This window comes from Mobula birostris, chromosome 2 (genome assembly GCF_030028105.1).
Source record: "Mobula birostris isolate sMobBir1 chromosome 2, sMobBir1.hap1, whole genome shotgun sequence".
NCBI classification, from domain to species: domain Eukaryota; kingdom Metazoa; phylum Chordata; class Chondrichthyes; order Myliobatiformes; family Myliobatidae; genus Mobula; species Mobula birostris.
This window is the reverse complement of record NC_092371.1, coordinates 56,072,162-56,096,777: the sequence shown is the minus strand read 5'-3', so window position 1 is coordinate 56,096,777 and position 24,616 is coordinate 56,072,162. Positions and strand designations below refer to the sequence as shown.

The window sequence follows — 24,616 nt, the reverse complement described above, 5'->3', positions numbered from 1 at the left end:
TCACTAAAGATTCATTTTCTGCATTCCCATTTAGACTTCTTCCCTGCAAATCTTGGTGCCGTTAGTGACGAGCATGGTGAAAGGTTTCACCAGGACTCTGCGGTCATGGAGAAAAGTTACCAGGGTAACTGGAATCCATCAATGCTGGCGAATTATTGTAGGACATTTAAACAAGAAGCCTCAGACACTGAGTACAAATGAAAATCACTAACAAAATATTTTTACCTTAGTTGAACAATTGCAAAGCATCAGCACCATTATGCAATTGAACACATTATATTCAATAAAAGTTAATTTGTTGTTTCTCCAAATTCCTACATGATACGAGTCGTCTGGAATTATATTTGTGTTCATCTTCAAGCAGTCTATCATAAACACAAAAAATTCTGAGGAAGCAACACTTTTGAAAAAATTTGTTGTCCAGTGTAACTGTCAAGTTAAAGTAGTACAATAGATGTAACAAATATTGACTTCCACTTATCTCAGTCTCATGACAATGCTATAGGAGTCTTTTTCAGCCCAAAGTCCCAGTAAGCTGGGCTCAAACGCCTTGGCTTGCTTTACCAATGACCTTCCTTCCATGAACATGCAGTCATCATGATGAAGGTTCACTGGTGATTGCAGTATTGATTGTTCACTGGTGATTACACAGTGGTCTTTTCCATTCACAACCCCTAAGAGAATGAAGCAGTCAAAGCCTGCACAGCTTTCGGCCTTGATTGATAAGTGGCAAGTACATTCATGCCACACGAATCTCAGCACTGAACTCCTGTTGACCTTCCCAACAGCAATATCATCATTAAAACACACAACTCCTTCACCTTGTTGGTCATCATTGACCAGAAAGTTAAGTGAATGAGCCAAAAAGTACTCTGCCTGTGATAACAAGACAGAGGCTGTACTTCCTCTCGGGCAGCCTGGTAGTGTAGAGGTTAACGCAATCAATTCAAAGTGCCTGTGATCATGAATTAGGTTTTGATTCCCACCGCAGTCTGTACATTTTCCCCATGACCACATGGGTTTCCTCCCACATTTCAAAGACACACAGCTAGGGTGAGTGAATTGTGGACAGACGAAGTTGGCACAGAAGAGCGGTAATACTTGTGGCCTGCTCCAGCACAACCCCCAGACTGTGTTAGTCGTTGACACAAAATGACGCGCATCACTGGATATTTTGATTATACATGCGACAAATAACACTCATCTTTATTTTTCCTGCTGGGTAAGACACTCTTCAAGAGCTGGGTGAAAATTTTGCAACCTCACCCTAAATATACAACGGGAGCACCATCAGTAGACAAACTATAGTGTTAAACAAGGCACCACACTATTCCTTAGGAACAATTACAGGTAGTCAGTAGATGCAGGGTCTCTTAGTAGTGCAACATCCCATGAATGAATAAAGTAATATACATTCTTATAGGTAAGTGAAAGCTGGAAAGACCGTCATCATGGTACATGTCAGATTTGTGAGAGCTTCATTAGAGGCCAAATGTTATTCAGATTATGATATAATGAGATGGCCCATGACTTTCTCAATTTTCTTTTAGTTTTCCACCACACTAAATTCACCAATTTAAAATAGACACTAAAATAAAGAGAGTTTATTATCCTTTAGAGCAATAAAATGAAATCCTGTGAGTTTTATAAAAAGTATATGATCTGCTCTGTTAAATTATCATCCAAGCTGTGAAGATGAGATCTATCCCTGTTTTTGTTTAAAAAAATACATTTGATAGAGACGCTAACAGGTTTATTTAAAAACAGAGCTAAATATAAGACATATTTTTAAAAACAGCTCAAAAGAATTTGTAACTAAGTAAAAAATATTGTCTGATTTGCTAGTTATTTAAAATGTATGTCTTGTACTCATTCATCTTATATCACATATACCATTCAAACTGTTAATATTTGTAAATTTTTTAAATGGTTATAAAAAGAAAAAAGCCAGTCATTGTCTGGAGATTGAAATTTGTATGCAATTTAACCTTTATTTAATATTAGTTACAAGAAACTACAGTAAATCCCATGTTGTAGTTGGGCAGTGGCTAAAGAATGTACGGCAACACACATCAAAGTTGCTGGTGAACGCAGCAGGCCAGGCAACATCTCTAGGAAGAGGTACAGTCGACGTTTCAGGCCGAGAACCTTCGTCAGGACTAACTGAAGGAAGAGTTCGTAAGAGATTTGAAAGTGGGAGGGGGAGGGGGAGATCCAAAATGATAGGAGAAGACAGGAGGGGGAGAGATGGAGCCCAGAGCTGGACAGCTGATTGGCAAAGGGGATATGAGAGAATCATGGGACAGGAGGCCTAAGGAGAAAGAAAAGGTGGGGGGGGACCAGAGGATGGGCAAAGGGTATAGTCAGAGGGACAGAGGGAGAAAAAGGAGAGTGAGAGAAAGAATGTGTGTATAAAAATAAATAACAGATGGGGTACGAGGGGGAGGTGGGGCATTAGCGGAAGTTAGAGAAGCCAGTGTTCATGCCATCGGGTTGGAGGCTACCCAGACGGAATATAAGGTGTTGTTCCTCCAACCTGAGTGTGGCTTCATCTTTACAGTAGAGGAGACCATGGATAGACATGTCAGAATAGGAATGGGATGTGGAATTAAAATGTGTGGCCACTGGGAGATCTGCTTTCTCTGGCGGACAGAGCGTAGGTGTTCAGCAAAGCGGTCTCCCAGTCTGCGTCAGGTCTCGCCAATATATAGAAGGCCACATCGGGAGCACCAGACGCAGTATATCACCCCAGCCGACTCACAGGTAAAGTGTCGCCTCACCTGGAAGCCTGGAAGGCTGGAGCCCTGAATGGTGGTAAGGGAGGAAGTGTAAGGGCATGTGTAGCACTTGTTCCGCTTACAAGGATAAGTGCCAGGAGGGAGATCAGTAGAGAGGGATGGGGGGGACGAATGGACAAGGGAGTCGCGTAGGGAGTGATCCCTGTGTAAAGCAGAGAGGTTGCGGGGGGGGGGGTGCGGGGATAGTCCTACCAGGCTAAAGAATGTGTTTGCTTAACAACTAAACAAAGCCATAGTCTGGCTTTACTGTAATCCAAAGATAATCCTGTAAACATACCTATTTTATATAGCAATTTCATTGTTTTAATTCTATTTCTTGACTTTTTTTTACATTTCTGCCTTTCAATGTGTATTAGAGCAAGTAGCCAGTAGTAACAACTTTCTATTTCTTTTAGATGTCCTGTTCCTGGATGTGATGGGCTCGGGCATGTAAGCGGCAAGTATGCATCACATCGCAGTGCATCTGGCTGTCCTTTGGCTGCTCGCAGACAGAAGGAAGGATTCCACAATGGGTCACCATTTACTTGGAAACCTGTGAAAGGAGATGGGCCAGCCTGTCCAACCCCAGGGTGTGATGGATCGGGGCACGCTAACGGGAGTTTCCTTACACATAGAAGGTACATAACATTATCCTTTACTAGTACAGCAAACAATACTTACACCTGCAACAGCCACAGTGAATTTTCTATTTGGGTTATTATTAAAATATAGGCCTGAAATCTGAAATTTTAAGTAAACCTTTTTTCTTCATCAAGTAGGGGCATTAGACATTTAAAATAAATAGGTTAATGTCCCGACTGAAAAGCAGACTGGAGTATCAAAGTTTAAGTTCATGTTTGTCTCTCAATCAATATTAAACATGGTATGCATTTTTAATTGGAAATGCTGCCCTATCTCCAGCCCACAATATTTCTGATGGTTGAAATGCATCAATATACCTAGGTGGGTTAAACCAAACATGTGATGTAGGAGCGCAGGGAATGGGAATATGGTACAGCATTGAAGTTTTGAATGCAAAAACCAAGAAGTACTTAGACAATGCTGGCTGCCTTTATAAATAGTTTTATCTGTAGTGCTGGCATTGTTAGTACTTCTGAAGGAAACTGTGCACCTGGCTTGTTCAGTTTTGAAAATAATATTACACTGAGCAAATTACAAAAAGCAACTTTATTTGCATTATGTTAAACTTAATCTGTTAAAAAGACAACTCTTCATTATTTGAAATAATAGAAGCCTGGGATTTTCAGTTGATAATATTAGTAAGAATTTAGTGCACTTCAAGAACAATTCCTGGTTCTGCTATTTTAGTAAAGACAGTAAAATTGAACAGAGAAAATTATGATGGGATGGCAAAGAAAATTTGACCACTGTTACACTAGTGGTAATTTCTGTGCCCTTACCTTTTAAATTAGAGTTATAGAGTCATACAGCACAGTAAGAAGCCATTTGGCCCCATCCAACCCCACCAACTGGTGGGCTCTCATTAACATTATTGCCATCTCCCAGCACTTGGTCCATAGCCTTATATGCTTTGGCAATTCAATTACTCATCTGGATACTTCTTAAATGTTGCCACCTTCAACCTCTGTCTCAGGCAATGCTTTCCATATACTCACCACTCACTCGATGGTGAAGGTCCTCTTCATATCGCTCTTACTCTTTCATCTTGCTCTAAGTTTATGACCTCTAGTCTTATCTTCCTCTGATATGGGGTAAAGTTTGCTTTAGTTTACCCTATCTATCACCTTCATAATTTTATATATCTCAATTCTCTTCTGCTTAACCTTCCCAGCTCCAGTGAGAACATACTTGGCTTCTCCAGTATCTCCTCATAATTGACTGCTCCACTCTGGTGATTCTCCTCTGCACGCACTCTAACATTATCACGTCCTTCCTATTCTAAGGTGACCAGAAATGCACACAGTACTCCAGCTGATGTCCAACCAAGATTTTATAAAATAATAGAGCCCCCTACTTCTGTATTTGATGCTCCAACTAATAAAAACAAATATCTTATATGCCTTCCTAACCACATTACCTACCTGTGCTGCCACTTTCAAGGGTTTATTGACATGTACCCCAAGGTTCCTCTGTTCCTCAATAATCTCAGAGGCCAACCGTTCATCTTTGTTTCATTAGTACTCCCTAAATGTACCTCTTCAAATTTGTATGGATAAAGCCCATTTCACCAATCTATCTCTCTGCAGTCTGAGACTGCCTCATACATTGTTAACAACTCTGCTGATTTTGGTGTCATCTGCAAACAAAATCATGCCTCCCGCGTTCACATTTAGTTCATTCATATACAGTATATAGCAAACAGTGTCCTATCACCAATTCTTGTGTGACGCTACTAATCACGAGCTACTGAAACTTATTATGTTTTCATTATTTTACTTTAATTCCTGTTTTTGATAAAAGTGTATCCATAAATCTGTAGGCAAATTTGTTGGTTTAGGTTTACGCAATTAGTTTGTTCACTCGTAACTTATATTTTGCCTCTTTTTTTAAAGTCTTTCTGGCTGTCCAAGGGCTACTTTGGCCATGAAGAAAGCAAAATTCTCAGGGGAGGATCTACTAACAACAAAATTTAGAGCTAGTGATGGTAAGATACAATAGCAAATGAAATTTAATGTAGTCTTCCATTGTAATTTGAAACCATGTACGTAAATGCTATTTACAAGGCCACTGTTTTACAATTTCATAGAAAATGCTTGGAATACAGATACCTATCCCTTACTAAATGTTGATATTAACTAATTACAAACAGTTTTATTTTCAGGATTACAGTAAATTAGAAATTTGTATTATAATAGAACTTGTTTGTTTTCTGCAATGTAAATATATGTTTATGTATAAATATGAAGTATCTATTGCATTAGAATATATTATGTTACTTTGATCCTAAACCATTAATGTACAAAATAACTTCAGGGTGAGACAAAACAAGCAATAGTGTAATGCTTTTGATTATCTTAATGGAAAGGAAAGTGCTGGGGAGTATTCTCTGTTTATGTGAGAGCATTATATTTACAATGTGTGTCTTGTAAGTGGGCAATCCTGTGGTCAGTTCAGAACAACTTAAGTAGAAAACTGCATGTTGAACTCAACTTTGTTGGTGGCAGCTAGTGCAAGGAATCATCTCCAAGTGGTTCATTTGTAAGTATTGATCGGTTTGAGAGCAAGTCCCAAAACTGGCCAGCCAGAAGTAAACCTTTGTTGGGGGCTAATAAATTACTATCCACAACCATCTAGAATGACTTTTTACTGTCAATTGCCTCCAAGGCAGCCCTTGCCAAACTTACCTGGTGGAGTTACTTTTTAAATTTACGTCTCTGGAGCTTTGAAATTGGAGCAATGCAGACATCCCACCTCTCCCGGAACTTCCGGTAGTCTCCCGCATATTAATCGTGGCTCCCTGATGCCTGCAAATTATATACAATATCATGGAAATCAATTTTTTTGAGAGCGACCGAGAGAAAAGCAAGAGAGAGCACGAGAGCAATCACGAGAGAGAATGCGCGAGCGAGCGAGAGCTAAGGCAAGCAAACGAGAAAGCGAGAGAGTGAGCGAGCGAGAAAGCAAGCGAGAGCGCGCGAGCGAGAGAGGGAGAGAGACCAAGTGAGAGAGAAAGCGAGAGCGCTTGAGAGTGCGCGAGCGACCACGAGAAAGAGAGAGAGAGCGAGCGAGAGCGCGCCATGGCAGAGTGTTCCAAAAAAGTATATAAAACGTACGTCACCCCAGACTACACTAGAGTGTACCCCTGCCTAATAGGGGTCAAAATAATGACAGTGTTGCTCGCTGCATTGTTTGCAACAATGACTTTTCTGTTGCCCATGGTGGGTTAAGACTGTAAAAGACATGTTGAGGTGAGTTTAACAGGTGTCATTCGTTCATTAGCATAGCTAACGTTATTTAAACTAGCTGGCTGGCTGCTAGGGAGCTACTCTGTTACAGACATCCCACCTCTCCCGGAAGTCTCCCGCAAATTGATGGTGCTGCCTCCCTGAAATGAGTTTTCGCAGGGTGGGATGTCTGGCAATGAGATCCCACTTATGATTTAAAGTGAATGATTTCTAGCTATTAAGTGGAATTTTGAGAGGGAATTGCTTTAAAAAGTAAGCACTTTCTCAACACTGAATATATAAAATTATTTTTTACAAATAATATCTGGTAAGAATTTAATGCAATCATTTGAATAACAAAAATACTTTGACTAAAATAGCAAAGATGGAATATCAAATTGACATTTATTTTTGAGATGGGCTCATGTACACTTCTGTTTCCTCATAGCAATAGAGAATGATGAAGAAATTAAACAGCTCGACAAAGAGATCAGTGAACTGAATGAATCCAACACAGAAATGGAATCCAATATGGTGAAGTTGCAATCACAGGTATAAGTTAAAGATGGGTGGTATGCTGATAAAATGTTGCTGCCTGCAGTACAGGGATCTGGGCTTGATCCTGACCTCAGGTGCATTCTTTGTGGATATGCACAATCTCTCCATGGCTTCATGAGTTCCTTCTCCAGCTCTGGTTTCTTCCAGCATCACCAACATGAGTTCATTGGCTACTACTGTTGCCCCATAGAAAAGGTAAAATGGATCAGAGGGAATTTGATTGGCTTGTGTGGGAGAAAATGTTTCACAGGCACAGGGAAATGAGGACGGGGGAATGACACTGATGTAATTGTTCCCCTGGGAGCCAGTATAGACCTGATGGGCCAAATGGCATCCTTCTTTGCTACCTATAAACATTTTCACAAGAAGTTATATTTTACAATATGTTTATCAATGTTTTCACAATAGAGACATAAATAACTAAATTTAAATCAGACTATTATGTGTTATTTTGTTATCAGTGACACATATGATGATTTAGGCTCATTACTTAGTGAGTTAGACTTACTATTAGTTTAATTTTTTGTTATATATTCATACGCTTGGAACCAAACTGCAAATCTCCCAGGTTCATGTCACATAGTACCAAAGCAAGCAGCAAATAAAGAAGGTCTTTTTCTTAATAGCTGGATTTGAACCAAGGTGCAAGGGGTGGAAAACCGTTTGTCCCAACATTGATCTTCTAAATGAATCTCTCATTGTAATTCACCGTTCCGGCAGAAATATGCTATTTACATTTATCTATGAATCGCATGCATTCTTTGGCATAGACACTTTTTATTGCTTATTCCTAAAGGTGGAAAAGGAAGCCGTAAATAACTTATTGGGCTTAATTGTGTGTTATAACATTTTGTGATGTTGTGATTTCTTGATACAATGATGTCACATTGTTACTGTATAAATATATGGAGGTATGCCTTTTTATGTGAAGCATGTTATTCAGGATATACTCTTCACGAGCCATAGTAGTTGATAGTATTTGTTACTTTCAAGTATTCTTCAAATGTTTAATTTCAATTTGTCTGACATAATGATGGCAGAAACAGAAACAACTGTAGGTGTCTAATTACATGCATTAATTAATCAGATTAAAAGAAGTGTCTCAAGTGCTTTAGTGTTTACTGAATTTATGGACTAACATTCAGTGCTTTTGTTCAGATTTCCAGCATGGAAAAAAATTTGAAAACTATCGAGGATGAAAATAAAGTAATTGAAGAACAAAATGAAGCCTTATTTAAAGAGCTGGCAGGGTTGAGTCAAGCCCTAATTCGTAGCCTGGCTGACATCAAGCTGCCTCAAATGGTAATCCACCTTGTACAGAATTGTATATTCTTTAAAATACCTGATAGGTTAAGGTGATAAACTGCATAACATTATCTGTTAACTTTGAGGATAATATGGATAGATACTGGGAATTCTAGAATTGAGGGCCAACTGAATTTTCCGTCTTGAATATTTGTCTATATTCGAAGTCAAAATCAGTATTGATTGTATGGCCAATTTCTACCATAGAGTTAGTATTTGATTTTGATCTATTATCTTCATGTTTTAACAATGTAACTTAATGTTCAGTATAACCTTCACTCCTGTGAGTTTTGCCAAGAGTCAGGATTGCAAAAAAGGTAAAATAATTATCTGCTACGTTGAAGACTCAACTGTTTTAGCCACATATTTCTGCAATACTGTGCTTGTTTGGATTTATTTCATTTATCATGACATCTAACATGTGCCCAATATTTCAGTAAATCAGCTGTGCGATGGAGTGAAGTATGCAGTCTACTCTGGGGCAGATATAATTTTTTTTTGGCCAATATTCATTTGCAAGGTGGAAGCACAATGTTCTGATATCAAGCAAAATTTTAAATTCTCCATTTTGATTTTTTTCTCCACTCACTTAACTGTGCTGGTAGAATCACTGCCCCACAATACCGGCGGCAAAGTGGGATCAAACTGACTTTTGGGCCTATCTGTGTGGAGTGTGCACATTCTCTCTGTGACTCTCAATTTCCTCAAAGTGCAATGCTTTCTTCCCATATTCCAAAGCAGTGCTGGTTGGTCACCATATATTGCCCCTCATGTGTAGTTGAGTATTACAGTCCAGGAAGACAATGGAGAGAATGTGGTATGAATAGAGAGATTGTAAGGAGAATGAAAACATGGGATGTGTGATAGTGGGTGAGAACTTGGTAAGTCAGCGGCCTTTTTCTGTACTGAATTGTTATATATCTGTATCGCTGTGCAGCTTCATTCTGTACTCTTCATTATTTACTTTCCTGGCTATCTTTGTGTTATCAGCAAAGTTAACAACCATGTCTTCAGTGCTTTTATCCATGTTTTTTTATATTAAGTACCTGCTTCATTTTGAAGGGACCAGAATATAAAAGCAAGGAAGTAATACTGAAGCTTTATAAGGCATTGGTCAGACCACACTTGGAGAATTGTGAGCAGCTTTGGGTCCCTTATCTAAGAAAAAAATGTGCTGGCATTGGAGAAGGTCCAGAGGAGGTTCATGAGAATGATTCTGGGAATGGAAGGGTTAATGTATGAGGTGCACTTGGTGGCTTTGGGCCTGCAGTTGCTGCAGTTTTGAAGAATGAAAGGGGATCTCACTGAAAGGCGTAGATAGAGTGGATGTGAAGAGGATGTTTCCTATAGTGGGGAAGTCTAGGACCAGAGGGCACAGCCTCAGAATAGGAGGACATCCCTTTTGGACAGAGATGCGGAGGAATTTTGTTCAACTAGATGGTAGTGAATCTGTGGAATTCATTGCCATAGACAACTGTAGAGGCCAAATCATTGGATATATTTAAAGCAGGGGTTAGTAGTTTCTTGATTAGTAAGAACTATAAAGATTATGATGAAAAGGCAGATGATTGGGTTTGAGGGGAATAATAAATCAGTCATGATGGAATGGCAGAATGGGCTTGATAGGCTGAATGGCCTAATTAATTCTGCTCCTATGTCTAATGGTCATGTTATGAGCCTTGCAAGTGAAAGATTTGAAATTCTCCTGCGTTTGATATTGACATCACAATTAATCCTGCATCCTGACATTGTGTGTCATTTAGTTTGCAATATTATGGGCTCTTTTGGAATCTGTTCTCATAGCTTTCATATAGTCTAGATCTACAGGTTTAAAAAAAATATAAGTCTCAACTGCCAGAAGGACTGTAGATGTCATATGGTAATAAACCATGTGCTTATTAAATCTCATTTAAAAATTGATCAAATAAAATGATTTCTTCAATTTCTAGAAAGTAGCTCTATCGATAGATTTTTTTTTCATTCCTGTCTGATAGAAGGACTTATGTGAACAAATAGATTAGAAATTTTTCTATAAGTACTTGTTCAGCCAAAAGGAATCAATTTTGGAGCAGTATTTGTTCCTTTTCTTCTTTCCATTACCTGTTACGTTGCTGGCGTATAGGGCAACAATGAAGGTCGTCTGTCTCTGTCCATACTGTCGCACACAGATAAAGAAAGATTCTTCATTACTGTTTCAGTAACAATTTTTTTTCACCATTCAAGGTTGTTAACCCTAAGCTGAACCCCCAAACCTGGAGAACCAGTGGACCATTCTTAGTTTGGCATCTACCCTTTTTTCCTGATTGGCATGTGTGACCTTACCGAGAGCCAAAGTACAAGGTCCTGACACTAGCAGACATCCCACCCTGCAAAAACTGATTTCAGGGAGGTAGCACCACCAAGTTGTGGGAGACTTCCAGGAGAGGTGGGATGTCTGCAATAGAGTAGCTCCTTAGCAGCCAGCCAGCTAGTTTAAATGTTAGCTATGCTAATGAACGAATGACACCTGTTAAACTCACCTCAACATGTCTTTTACAGTCTTAACCCACCATGGGCAATAGAAAAGTCACTGTTGCAAACAGTACAGTGAGCAACACTGTCATTATTTTTGACCCCTATTAGGCAGGGGTACACTTTAGTGTAGTCTGGGGTGACGTACTTTTTATTTTTTTTGGAACGCTCTGCCATCGCATGCTCTCGCTCTTTCTCTCACTCGTGCTCTCTCTCTCGTGGTCTCGCTTGCTTTCTCTCTCTCGCGCACTGTCTCACCCCCTCGCTTGCTTGTTCTCACGCTCTCTCACTCTCTCTCAAAAAAATTGATTTCCATGATATTGTATATAATTTGCGGGCATCAGGGAGCCACTATTCATCTGCGGGAGGCTCCCAGAACTTACGGGAGAGTTGTGATGTCTGCTCTAACCAACATAGCTCTCCAGGTCATTGAGGCACGCAAGCCTCCAAACCCTACGAGAAGGTTGTGGTCCCCTTGGGGGAGTGTTTGTAATTTGATTCGTGCCCGTATTTTAGATTAATGTATAAAATTACAGTAGACGGTAGGTGCTTCATTTACATGTGAAAACAGGTAAAGTACCTCCCAATGACACAGGTTAAAGGACACTTGGTTGTTTCAAGCTCCTGGCACAATAAGGATGTTTGGAACCAAGTGGAGCATGAATTCTGGCCTTTTGAGAGTTTGAAAGATATTGGCATTCACAGGTCCTGCTACCAATGGAGGTTAGCATGCTGGAACCACAGGCTTTTAAGGAGACATGTGGTATGTTTACCTTAATGCAAGAGAATTTGAGTGCAAAAACTTCATTTATACATATAATCATGGTGAGAGTGTACTGGGAACATTGTGTGCAGCTCTGGACTCTATTTAAGGAAAGTTACATTTATAATAGAGGGAATATAGTAGATGTTCACAAGATTGATTTTTGGCCTAAGATACTGTCCTAGGAAGAAAGATTAAGAAGCCTGAATCTATACTCAGTATGGTTTAGAAGAATGAGTGGAGACTTATTGAAACATAAAACATTATTATGGAGGTTGACAAGATAAATGCCATAATGATGATTCCCCTGGGTGGGGTGTCTGGAACCAAGGGAAACAATCTTAAAATAAGGATCTTCCTTCCAGGAAGTAGCTAAAAGAAAATATTCACACAAAGATTCAGATTCAGTTTCATTTATTTATCACATGTACATCAAAACACACAGTGAATGATGTCATTTGCATTAACAACCAGCAAAACAGAAGGATGTGCTGGGAGCAGCCTACAAGTGTCGGCACGCATCCAGTGTGAACATAACATTAGCATGCCAATATTGTTCAACATAAACAAAACAAAACAACACAACAAGACGAGCTATTTTCCCGCCCTGTCACTTACCCAGCTAGTCACAGACACAGACAGACCTCCAATCCCAGGACAGGCCACCTCTGGGCCTCCAACCTCCAGTTCTTAGCACTGGACTCTCAGACTCACGGGTATTAAGCCCCTGATCTCCATTCCCTGGCCTGAACTCACAGACTCCCAGACATTGGGCCTCCAACTTGCAGATATGTCAGGGACTTTGACCTTTGAGCTGACTCTTGTCATCAAACTTTGGTATTGACCCCAGGACTCCAATTGCAGGACTTTGAACTCCATGCCTCGACCTCCGGACTTGCATGGTTCTCCAGCCTGGGAGTTACCGGCCCTTATGCCTCCTGGCCATATAGAGCCTTGCCAAGTAGTGATTCTCTGGAATATCCAAGATTGCCAGGGAGGTTCAAGTCTTCAATATACCAAAAGTCAATAGATTTTCAGATGTTAAGGGAATGAATGGATTTCAAGCTAGTACAGTATAGTACTAAGGTAAAAAAAAACACAGGGTAATCTTAATGAATGGCAGAGCAAGCAGAAAAGCTCAAGTGGTCTATTCCTACTTCTCTCAGCCCATCTATAAAGAAATTGCACCTATGTTACTGGTTAAATGAGTAGAATGTGATGCCTGAAGAGGCAGATGAGATAGGATTGTTATGTTTAGGTTTTCTCAGTCACAGAAGTTGCCCTGTAATCATTATATGATGTGAAGTAAGCCTTTATTGAAGGAATGAAGCAATCTGCTCTTAGAATTGAATAATTATCTGTTTCAGTTGCTGGAAAATGAATTAGCCTGTGTAATATTAGACAAAAAGGCATGAATTTGCAAAGATAGCAGATTGATATTTAACTGATTAATGTAATTAATTTTGAATTTTCAATGAGGCTTTCTTTGCAGTGAAGTTATTTTCTTGTGAAAGTTTAAATATTAACTTTTGAGCATGAAACTAGCAAAACGATTGTGGTTGAAAGTGCATTAACAGCATGCATCATGAGCAAAGATCATACCTGGCATTACAGAATCCCTCCGAAATTGTTGTCATCTACAAAGGCTTCTATTCAGGGAATTAACCAGTTAAATCTATTTGAAAACTGAGACTGTAAAATTCTTTAATTTTTTCTATAGATTAATCATCAATGCTTGGTAGTCATCGTAGTTGCATTTCTCTACAGTATTTGTGAAAAAAGAATTATGCACTGCAATGGTGCAACCTTAAAGTAAACATGGCACTTTTTCTCAAGAACCTTCTGCATCGCTTATAATTACTGATGTTAACTTTGTTGAACTACAAGTTTTATTTTCAGTAACATGAGAAATACATAGAAAATGCTGGAGGAGCTCAGTGGGTCAGGCAGCATCTGTGGAAATTAATAAATAGTCAACGTTTTGGGTCAAGCCCCTTCATCAGGACTGAGAAGGAAGGGGGAAGATGCCAGAGTTAAAAGGAGGGGAAAAGAAGGAGAATAGCTAGAAGGTGATAGGTGAAGCCAGGTGGGTAGGAAAGGTAAAGGAGCTGGAAAGGAAGGAATCTGATAGGAGAGGAGAGTGGTCTTGTTTACCCGGTGTTCAACTTATCAATTACAAATCCATTAAAGCTGTGAAAAATGGTGTTTAATCCAACTCAGCTATGCATTCCCTACTCTCAGTTCCTCTGCACTTGTTCTATCTCCTTCCACGCAGCATTGATCTGCTTCACACAATGTTGATCACAGTATAAGTGCACCTTGATTCATTGATATTTTTAAGAAAAATGATCATATAGTTTATGATTTCAAAAATGTAGATTTTGTTAACATCACCCAGTTTACGATAGGTTATACAGACTTCCAGTATGGTCAAGCTTAGTAACCATATTGCTACACATAATATAATAGATTCCGGTTAAGTGGGGCCATCGGTTAATCAGGTCAGCCACCTTTTTGGGACAACTTTTAAAGAACAAAAAACTAATTGTGGAAATAGCCAGAATTCCCTTCATTTATTTGGGACACCGTGCCACTTAATTGGGACAGGAGACTGTTGCCTAACAGATTCTAACTAGCACCAGCCGCATGCACTTGTGTGTTCCTTCGACACTATGGCGTAATTTGACCGAATAGTTTTTAAATAGAGTTAATTGCGTGTGCTTGTGTTCTGTTATCCATTTGGGCTGATAGATGCCAATTCAAAAATAAGCAATTTTTGATCATTTTGTTTTTTATTTTGATTTAAAAAATATCAAACCCTTGCCAAGATGCCATGATAAGATTTGACATTATCCTAAAGAAGTAAATCAGTGGAAAACAAGCAAGAAGCTGGTCAACAAGATCTAAATGCAACAGATGGTTGGTTTATCTCAGTTGAAATGTTGGCAGCACATTGAATTCAAGAAAGCTCACAGCGAGAAAGGTAGTGCTGACGCTGTAAATGCAGAAACTTGGAAATCTACAAAACACACCAACGCTTCAAAAATTTTGTTCAGATGATATCTACAATGCCAATGAAACAGGCCTTTTTTATTGTGCCATGCCGAACAGTTCCCTTGGATACAAGCACGTAACACTATCAAGTTCAAAGAAAGCAATGGATCGTTTAATGGATCAATTACATACACTAGGTGTCTGTCCTGATTTTATCCATTTACAGTCAATCAAACAACATGGCAGTTCTCTGGATGGATTCCTCCATCAATACATTTTAGGAAATAATGCATAGTTTTATAGCCATGTTGTAGTATTGCCATTGTTCTATTTTTCTGTATTTTATTTAAATACGTAATTTGTTACTCAATTAAATGGTGGTTTATCTTTTGTATACCCTTCCAACTATTTCCATGAAACTTCGGCTAATTGGTGCAGCCACTCAACTGGGCCAAAGTATACTGGTCTCGATGTGTCCCAGTTTAACCAGAATCCTCAGTATATGTAATGTTATCTGCACACTGCACAGTTTTCAGAGGAAGTAGCCTGCTTTCATTGGGATATGTTGCAGTAGTTTCTGTTTCTTCTGTTGTTTAATCAGTATATTTTCTGAGTTACTTGATGCTAGAATTTAAAATATTTTCAGTAAGTCATACACCCAATCAGGCTCTAATTTATTGGCTGGTAGTGAATGATAACATTCTCGCATCTTTACAGTGCATTGAAAGCAAGAAAGCCTCTTAAAATGGTTTGCTGAGGTTGTCCAATGACACCTTGCAGTGTTTACTAACCCAGCTAAAAGTTTTGACTTTTATGAAAGATTGGAGTTGCTACATAGTCTAATCAGGCAGTAGCCATAGATGTGCAGCCAAGAGTTTTGCTTTATAGAGCCATAATAATTACTCACATATTATAAATATCACAGCAACAACCTCCAGTCATGCAAAAGTCAAAATTGCACACTAATTGGGGGACCACTTTGTCGAGCACCTCTGCTCCATCCACACAAAATAGAATTTCCCAGTGGCCAACAATCTTCATTCCTGTCCCCATTCCTGTGCTGACATATCAGGCTAGGTACATATTCCGTCTAGGTATCCTCCAACCTGAAGGCACAAACATCAACTTTCCTGTCCCCCTTCCCTCCTCTATTCTCCTCTCTGGCCTCTTACCTCTTCTCCTCACCTGCCTGTCACCTCCCCCTGTTGCTCCTCCTCCTTCCCTTCTTCCATGGTACACTCTCCTCCTCTATCAGATCCTTTCTTCTCCAGCCCTTTGCCTTTTCCATCTATCACCTCCCAGCTTCTTACTTCATTCCCCCTCCCCACCTGGCTTCACCTATCACCTTCTAGCTTGTCCTCCTTCCCTTCCCCCAACTTTTTATTCTGGTATCTTCCCCCTTCCTTTCCAGTCCTGGGTAGTCCTCTGTCTGAGATGGTGGTGAGTGGCACTGGAGCACCACGAGGGACTGTCCTGTTTCCATTTCTGCTCACACTGTACACCTCAGACTTTCAGTACAAACCTGAGTCTTGTCACTTGCGGAAGTTGTCTGATGACTCTGCGATGGTTGGGTGTATCAGAGATGGGCAGCAGTCGGAGTACAGAGGCCTGGTGGACAAGTTTGTGGAGTCATGCGGGAGGAATCACCTGCTCCTGAATGTGGCCAAAACGAGGGAGAAAGTGATTGATCTAAGGAGGACAAGGACTGTGATGAGTCCTGTATACATTCTGGGAGAAGAAGTTACGGCGGGGAGGAGTACAAATACTTGGGTGCTCACTAAACCAACACCTAGGCTGTTTACAAGAAGGGGATGAGATAACTTTATTTTCTAAGGAAGCTGAGATCTTTCAATGTGTGCAGCAGAATGTTGGACATCATTTCATTAGATGCTGCCTGCCCTGTTGTGTTCCTCCAGAATTTTGTATGCGTTGCATTGGATTTTAGGGCACTACGAGAGCATAACGGTTAGCGCGACCCTGTTACAGCTCGGAGCACTGGAGTTCAATTCTGTCATCCCCTGTAAGCACGTTTATACATGGGTTTTCTCCAGGTGCTCCGGTTTTCTCCCACAGTCCAAAGATTAGTAGGTTAAATGGTCATTGTGCATTGTCCCATGATTAGTCTAGGGTTATATTGGTGGGTTACTGGGTGACTTGGCTTGAAGGGCCAGTAGGGCCTTTTCCATGCTGGATCTCCAAATTATAAAATAGATAATAAAAATAACAACATTTCGAGCATCTGCAGAATCTCTTGTGTTTCTGTTCAGAGTGACCTTGTGAGTTATTCATTTTAACACTTTTTTGTTTCTGTTATTGTTCAGCAGGAACCAATCAGCGAACAGAATTTTGACACCTATGTTAATACCCTCACAGATATGTATACTAATATGGAATGCTACCAGAACCCAGAAAATAAAGCACTACTGGAGAGCATTAAACAAGCTGTAAAGGGCATTCAGGTCTGAAAAAAACACTGTATATGAACTGTTCAAGTATGCTGTAAATACAGTACATTTGTGATTGATATTGGTTTAGAAATATTTATAGCAATTACAAACATAGAAATTGCACTTGTTTAGAACAAGTAGTCCGTAACCTTATTGTGTAAATTTTAAAATAACGTTTAAATTGAATCTGGAAAGCAAATATGTAAACTATTCTGTATGTTGACTCTTCCTATTTATTTAATGTTTGTCTATTTATTTAACTTTGTTTTTAATCCAGATAAAGCTAAATTTTTAAAAAAACATGTTTCTGGAGTGCATGAAAACAATAATAATTTATGTTGCTCCGGTTTAAGCTGTTTTATGAAGTTAACACAAGTCAAGTTATTTTTGTATTGTATTATTTATTATTTTATTAATGTGATTTATTCCCTTTTTATGTGGAGTGAGAATATTTTATAACTGACATGTTTTGATAATTTTTCAGAAAATGTTCTGATTTTATTAATATTTTTTCCTATTCATGAAAATATTTTTCAGACATTTGCCACCACTGAAGCAAAACAATGAATTAACTACTATTTATTTGATATTTAAGCAAATTAATTTAAAGAGTCCTTACTATAATACTTAAGAGCCATTTTTTGTGATTGCCGTATATTTATTTTATAAGTCTACGTGTCTGTTATGTGACATTGGATTTGAGGTCAGCATAGTCTGCGAACTTAAATGTATTGTAGAATGATGCAGTTAGAAACCTTCCTCTGAATAATTTGAACAGTTTCCAAAAATGAAATGATAAGAAATTTTAATATGGGACGTTTACAGCCTTTTTACAGCAAGAGCAGGTTTACAGAATTACATTGTGGTTCTGGTTCATTATTTCTCCATTGGACAAAATAAAATAGATAAGAAAGTCATTGGAGTAAACCACTCATCATTTCTTGGACAGTAACTACAAAAGGAAAGAGCAATTGCAGACTTCTGTACAATGTACTGGAGTCCTGCTGTAGTCTTAACACATTCCAGATGTTGAACTGTGTTTGACTTTGTTGAAGTCTCAGGTCATTAACACTTGGGATCAGGGCATTAGTGGCATTCTTGCCTCACTGAAAGTTATGTAATTTATAAGTTATGTTTGTAAATCAGAAAAAAACTGAACTTTTTTGCAGTGCTGAGTATTGTAATTATTTACTGAAGTAAGCACTGTTCAAACACTGTTTTAGTGCAATTTTTGTTGTGATTGTGCATCAAAATGTATGTATCTATGTTTAAAGACAAAATTACTGTTTACTCATATAAATACTTACATCTTGTTGTTCCATCTGCATAATGAAATAAAACAAAACTAATAAAAAATTTTGATGAGCCTAATACTTAAGAATCATGTTTCATGTGCAGTTTAAATTATCTTTTTGTTTTCTTTCATTATTGGTGTATTTTAGTAATAATTCTCACTGAAGACATGGCACCTGTTTTATAACAAGAAGGTACTGCTTAATTGCAGCTGTGTTTTAGCCTTGCCTTGTAGGCTATGTTATGTAATTGCTGAAAACAGCAAGTCTAGGATAATTTAGAGCTTAACTGCGTTTGTTGAAAGATGCCTGAAGATTGACAAAACAGTTAGAATCAGCATGAAATAATGCTTTAGTTTTGAGAAATCCTATGGGTATCTATGTATCTTCTTTGGCATTACTTTCTGCCTATAATCTCAAGTATATTATACAAGGTATTACTCTTTTGTTAACCTGCATTTGTATATAGTCTGTAACATCAAACGCTAGTTATTGTAATTAAGTACATTTGCAATAAATTAAAGGCTAATTATTCTTGAGCAACTCGCAGGTCAAGTTAGAAATATTTTCTTTGAGAAAGTTTACTCATAGATGCTTGCAAATTGTGAGACTTCCTTCAAGATCAGAATCATCAGAAAGGGAGAGGAGCATGGAAAATTCAAGAGGGACAACATTGTGTGGGCAATGAATGGATCTGGAGAGGATAAGCAGCAAAGGAAATGGTCCAGGTGATTGTGAGTACTGAAGATGGGTGAAAAGATTTGTGGTGAAGGATCCAGGTTGAAGAAATAGGTATGGAGGCAGAGGCAGCTAAAGAAGAGTATCATATCACGTTGAGCTCAGAATTCATCGATATTAAGACACAGAGTGTCAAAGCTGAGGCCTCTTGAGAGATCAGAGAGAAAGGGATGGAATGAAAACACAGCAGCCCGTGGGACTGGGGAGACTGATGAGGGTCTGGGAAGAGTGAATGGGAGAAGAATTTTAAGGAAATTTGAATGCAAGAGCAGTTGTTGTTTCTCCCAGCCCATGTTATCTTTGTTTTCCTCTGGAAGTGGAGGCCATGCCCATTCTACACACGCTATACCTTCTTTTGTCTTTTTTTGCGGATTATTATTCTCTTTTTTTTGTCTATTATCATTCGCTAACTCTCCCATTCACTCATTGACCAGATAACCTTTTTTACAGCCATGGTGACCCCAATTTAACCCAATCTGAAACATCCCACCACCAACTCTCCCTGTGGTTTAGCAAGCTTCTTTCCTTTACCCTACCCCCATTCTGACAATAGAATTTTGGCCTGAAACATTGACTCCATTTCTCTTCCCACAGATGTGTCCTGACCTGCTGAATATTTCCAGAACTTACTGTTTTTTTTATTTTGACTAAGTGAGTGAGGCCTCCATCAGTCAGGATTGAACATGGATGTTGCTCACTAGCTGTCTCAATACGCAAGCCTGGGCAGTATGATATGGAGAGCAAGCTGTTACCCATGTAGCAAGCACTCCCTCTCCATGCACCTGATGAACCCAAAGGAACAGTTGAGGCCGATACACTTTCACAGCAGCAGCATCACTGGAGTTGCTGGTCAGCATTGAACTCAATGTAGGACTTTCCCTCAGGGTGTAGTCCTGAAACCTTCCCCATGAGTGGGTACAGCTGCAAGGCAGCAGAGGTTTGAGATCAGAGATTTCCTTCTAGGTGAGCTGCCAACCACAACTGACGAGACCCATCTGCCTGAAGTGACTGGGTTCAAGGTGCTAGTAACCTGTCTTTGTCCCTTCTCCTGTCCCTAGGAACGGCTATGCCGGGCTTAGTAGCGAAGACGAACGTGAATGTCAGGAGCTCAACCTAGTCCCTATAGACCTCCATCCCCCACCAGCATAGCCTCAAAGCTCTCTGCTTCTGTTGAATTACTACAGCATTTTGTGAATATTGCTTGGATTTCCAGTATCTGCAGATTTTCTCTTGTTTTTGGTTGTCAGAGCCTATTTGAGATGCACACCATTGGGAGCATTTAATAGGTAGTGAGAGCTTATCCCCATTACCACCCCTGGCTATAACAACCTTAAGGAACCATTTTTATTTTAGATTTGGAAATCTTCAGTTTTTGATTTTCAAACAATTCATTGTGCCAGTGAACAGTGGAAAACGTTTATAAGCTTCAGGCTTTATGTAAAATTGCTCATTATTAAGATTTTTTTTCTTTTTAAGATTTTTCATCCTCTGCAAAAAGTGATGGGAAGTGACCTTGGGGGTTCTTCAGTTTGATTGCACAACTGTAACCAAATAGCCATGGACACCAAGTATTAAATTTTCTTCTGAAGCATTTGTCTGCACAAATAAATGAGAGTTATGGCTAATGAATCCTCTCGTAGTAAGTTATGAGAGGAAATAACACACACTAGAATGCATAGTGATGCAAGCATATTGGAAGACCTCATATTGTAGCTTCAAAGAAGCCAATCCTCAGTCTCTTTACTTCTCACAATAATGATGTACAGTTCTACCATCAGCGCCACAGTAGCATAGTGGTTAGCGCAAATCTATTACAGCTAAAAGGGCGATCTGGACTTTGGGGTTCAATCCCGGTGCCACTCTGTAAGGGCTTTGTACGTCCTCACTGTGGAATGCGTGGGTTTCCTCCCACAATCTGAAGACGTACTGGGTAGATTAATTGGTTGTTGGTAATTGTCCTATTATTGAGTTAGGATTAATCAGGTTTGTCAGGGGTTGCTGGGGCAGTATAGCTCAAAAGCTTGAAAGGGCCTATTCCCCGCTGTATTTCAAATTAAAAAAAATAAATAATGTCCTCTGTATTGTACTTCTTCCATGACCTTTTACTCTCGGTCTCATTGGGTACTAATCCATTGGAAGTGAATCAGCAAACTCTCTGAAGGTTACATACACTGCCTGAAAAATAACTTGACTGGTTACACATACAAAATATAGAATTATTTAGCTGTCAGGAGGTAGACGTATCTATTATAATCCTTTCCATTTATTTTAAGCAGGTTGGTGTTCACTGTAGTGTGGCTTATATTAATTCACATTTTGTGCAGAACTGGAGGAGAAGCTTTAATTACAAACTCTGGTCAACATATCTTCTGTCAAGAATTATTTAAATTGGGAAGTTTTGAATGTTAATGAAAGCTTTGAGTATTGCTGAACATACGAAATCGTCTGTTGACAGCTAATTAACATAAAGCTTACAAGACTTAAAGCTGGCCCTGCTGAAACATGTGTTCACAATTTCATAGAATTACGGAAACTTAAAGGCAAGGCCATGCAGCTCATCAATTCCATAAATCATATTTCTCATAATCCCAAATAACCTTATAACTATTTTACGCATAATGTTCTCAACCAAGGCTACTTGCTGTCAGTCATGAGGGTTTCTGTTCTTAATACAAACACGAGAAAATCTGCAGATACTGGAAATTCAAAGTAACACACGCAAAATGCTAGAGGAACTCAGTAGGGTTTGGAGTTTTGTCTTGACCCATTTGAGTTTTTAAAATGCTAATCATTGCAGCCAGGAAACTTGTCCCTGGTTGGTGGTGGTAGATAATGGTATGCTTACAATAGTTCTTAAATGTTTGTGAACATCAGGGACATAATCATTCAAAAGCTTTGGCAGCTGATTTGGCCCGGAGGCATGAATTAACCAGCTCTCTAGGTATTTCATTGACACTCACAAGTACTCACAGAGCCTTGCTGAGGTAGCTTACTCAGGAAGATTGAAAGATTGGCAAGGCAAGAAGGGCAACAAGGAAGAGTCTGCTCAAAGTGTTTGAAGATGATTACCATGCAATTCATAATATCGTGAGTTATTTATAAAATGGAGCAATGTCCAAGGTGAACTGTCTTTTGAAGACAGTAAACTTCTGGTAAGATTGAAGCACGTTTGGACACAGCAGCCTCTCGGGGCCAACCAAAAGTGTTTTTGTCTTTTTTATGATCACAGGTCAATGCAGGACATCAAGAACTTTACACTAAGCTGCTCATTGCTTGAGGAGTCAGACTTGGCGTGGATCGTGTTACTGCCTGCTACAGGAAGGCAATCAGAGTCGGTGCGCTGTGCAGTGCAACAGCAAGTGATTGTCTTGGACACTTCTCTTGTGATCACAAGACCCTGTTGGACATTGATCATGTAAAATGCTGCAAATCCATTTCCCTTGTTTATGACAAGACAGACGGCAGGGGAGCTGTGTGGCCTCTGTTATAGCAAGAGCTGGGCCTCAAGTTGCGGGCTTGCCTGTTGCAGGAGTCCAAGAGAGGAGATGCCTGAGGCTGACCCCTCCCATCAGTGCTGCTCTCCAGTGTCCAATTGGTGTAATGACATGCTGGATTGCATGTGTGCATATGTTTATCTGCAGACTGCTGAGAGCTGCTTGTTCTTGATGATAACACCCATGCACTATCAATTTACAGGACTTGTCACTCGGGGACTTGGGCTATAGATATACTTATATGTGTGACTGTATGCTTACTTGCTATCTTACACATGCTGTATGTGCCTTGTGCTGCGTAAGACTGTTGGTAATGTATTTTGCAACTTGGCCCCAGAGGAATGCTGTATGGTTGGCTGAATTCATGGGTATCCATGTATGGTTGAATGATAATGAAACTTGAACTTGAGATAACTGTAATGTGATTGTTGTGAATAAACTCTTCTTCAACAGTCCCTGTGGATCAAGGATGACTTGATTTCACTTAAGTTTTTTTTGTTCTTAAGTGGTTGCTAAGGCCAGTGAAGTTCTGTGCAGACTCTGCCCCAGTTGATAGGTGAATACTTTCGGAGGTGGAGTGCTCTCTCTGCCATTTGTGCAGCCTTGTGTGGTCTCAAGATTCTCAATACATCCTAAATGCTCTTTCTCCACCTTTAAGTTCTTGTGGCCAGGGTTTCCCGCAAGTCATTTGGAATGTTATACTTTTTAATAGAAACTTTCAGAGCAACCTTGAATCTTTTCTTCGTGAGGTAATCTATCACCATGACAGAGCTGAGAGAAGAGAGTCTGGTGTCAAGCATGTGAGAGATAGGAGCTGCCCACAGGTACTATCTAAGTGCAATTAGGACTGCAATACTGGGAACATTGATCTGGGAAAGCATACTAAAGAGTTGCTACTGAAAGAATTGGAGAAATATATGGGCACAGTGAAGTTGGTGCCTTTCCATTGCTTTGAGGTGCCTGCTGAAGGTAATTTCTCAGAGGCAAACAAGAAGCTGGAATTACTGCTATTTAATAGCCAAAGGCAATGATGAATTTTATTATTAGTGTCTACCTTCACCGAGATATGTTTTCCCTGGTCTCAGCATTTACATCTCAGATCACTCAGAATTTAATTTGAATTGAATTGACTTTATTTCTTACATCCTTCACCTACATGAGGAGTGAAAATCTTTACATTACATCTCCATCTAAATGATCCTTCGGGCCCTTTTTATGCACATCTCTCTGTATATGTCATGAATAGTGAGAAGTTCACATCTACAAATGCGCCGGGCTATCCGCACCACTCTCTACAGAGCCCAATGATCGAGGGAAATACAGTTCCCATACGAGGCAGTGATGCAGCCAGTCAGGATGCTCTCAATTGTGCCCTTGTAGAAAGCCCTTAGGGTTGGGGACTCATGCTAAACTTCTTCAACTGTCTGAGGTGAAAGAGGCGCTGTTACGCTTTTCTCACCACACAACTGGTATGTACAAACCTCATGAGATCCTCGGTGATGTGTTTGCCAAGGAACTTAAAGCTGTTTTCCCTCTCAGCCCCAGATCCATTGATGTTAATAGGGGTTAGCTTGTCTCCATTCCTCCTGTGGTCCACAACCAACTTCTTTGGTTTTGCGACATTGAGGGAGAGGTTGTTTTCTTGACAACACTGTGTCAGGGTGATGACTTCTCTCTAGGCTGCCTCATTATTATTTGATATAAGGCCAATCAATGTAGAATTTTGTAAATCTAAATATTTCTGGTACACATTGCCAATTAGAAAAATCCAATGTTTAGGTATATTTACAGTTGTAAGAAAGAATGTTTTTCTTGAGAGTGGGATATTTACACTGAATCCATTGCACTGGAAGAGCATGATCACCCACACC

At 39.5% G+C, this 24,616-nt stretch overlaps 1 protein-coding gene across 1 annotated transcript in view; it reads left to right on the top strand.

The window, feature by feature from the left end:
• myt1b (myelin transcription factor 1b) overlaps positions 1–17,239 on the top strand; it is a 48,306-nt gene extending 31,067 nt beyond the window's left edge. Inside the window, exons 17-21 of the mRNA XM_072279671.1 lie at positions 3,194–3,415; positions 5,312–5,403; positions 7,092–7,195; positions 8,360–8,503; positions 17,096–17,239. Of these exons, the coding sequence (XP_072135772.1) occupies positions 3,194–3,415; positions 5,312–5,403; positions 7,092–7,195; positions 8,360–8,503; positions 17,096–17,239 (706 nt within the window). The remainder of the gene's footprint in view (positions 1–3,193; positions 3,416–5,311; positions 5,404–7,091; positions 7,196–8,359; positions 8,504–17,095) is intronic.
• Positions 17,240–24,616: the final 7,377 nt, after the last annotated feature.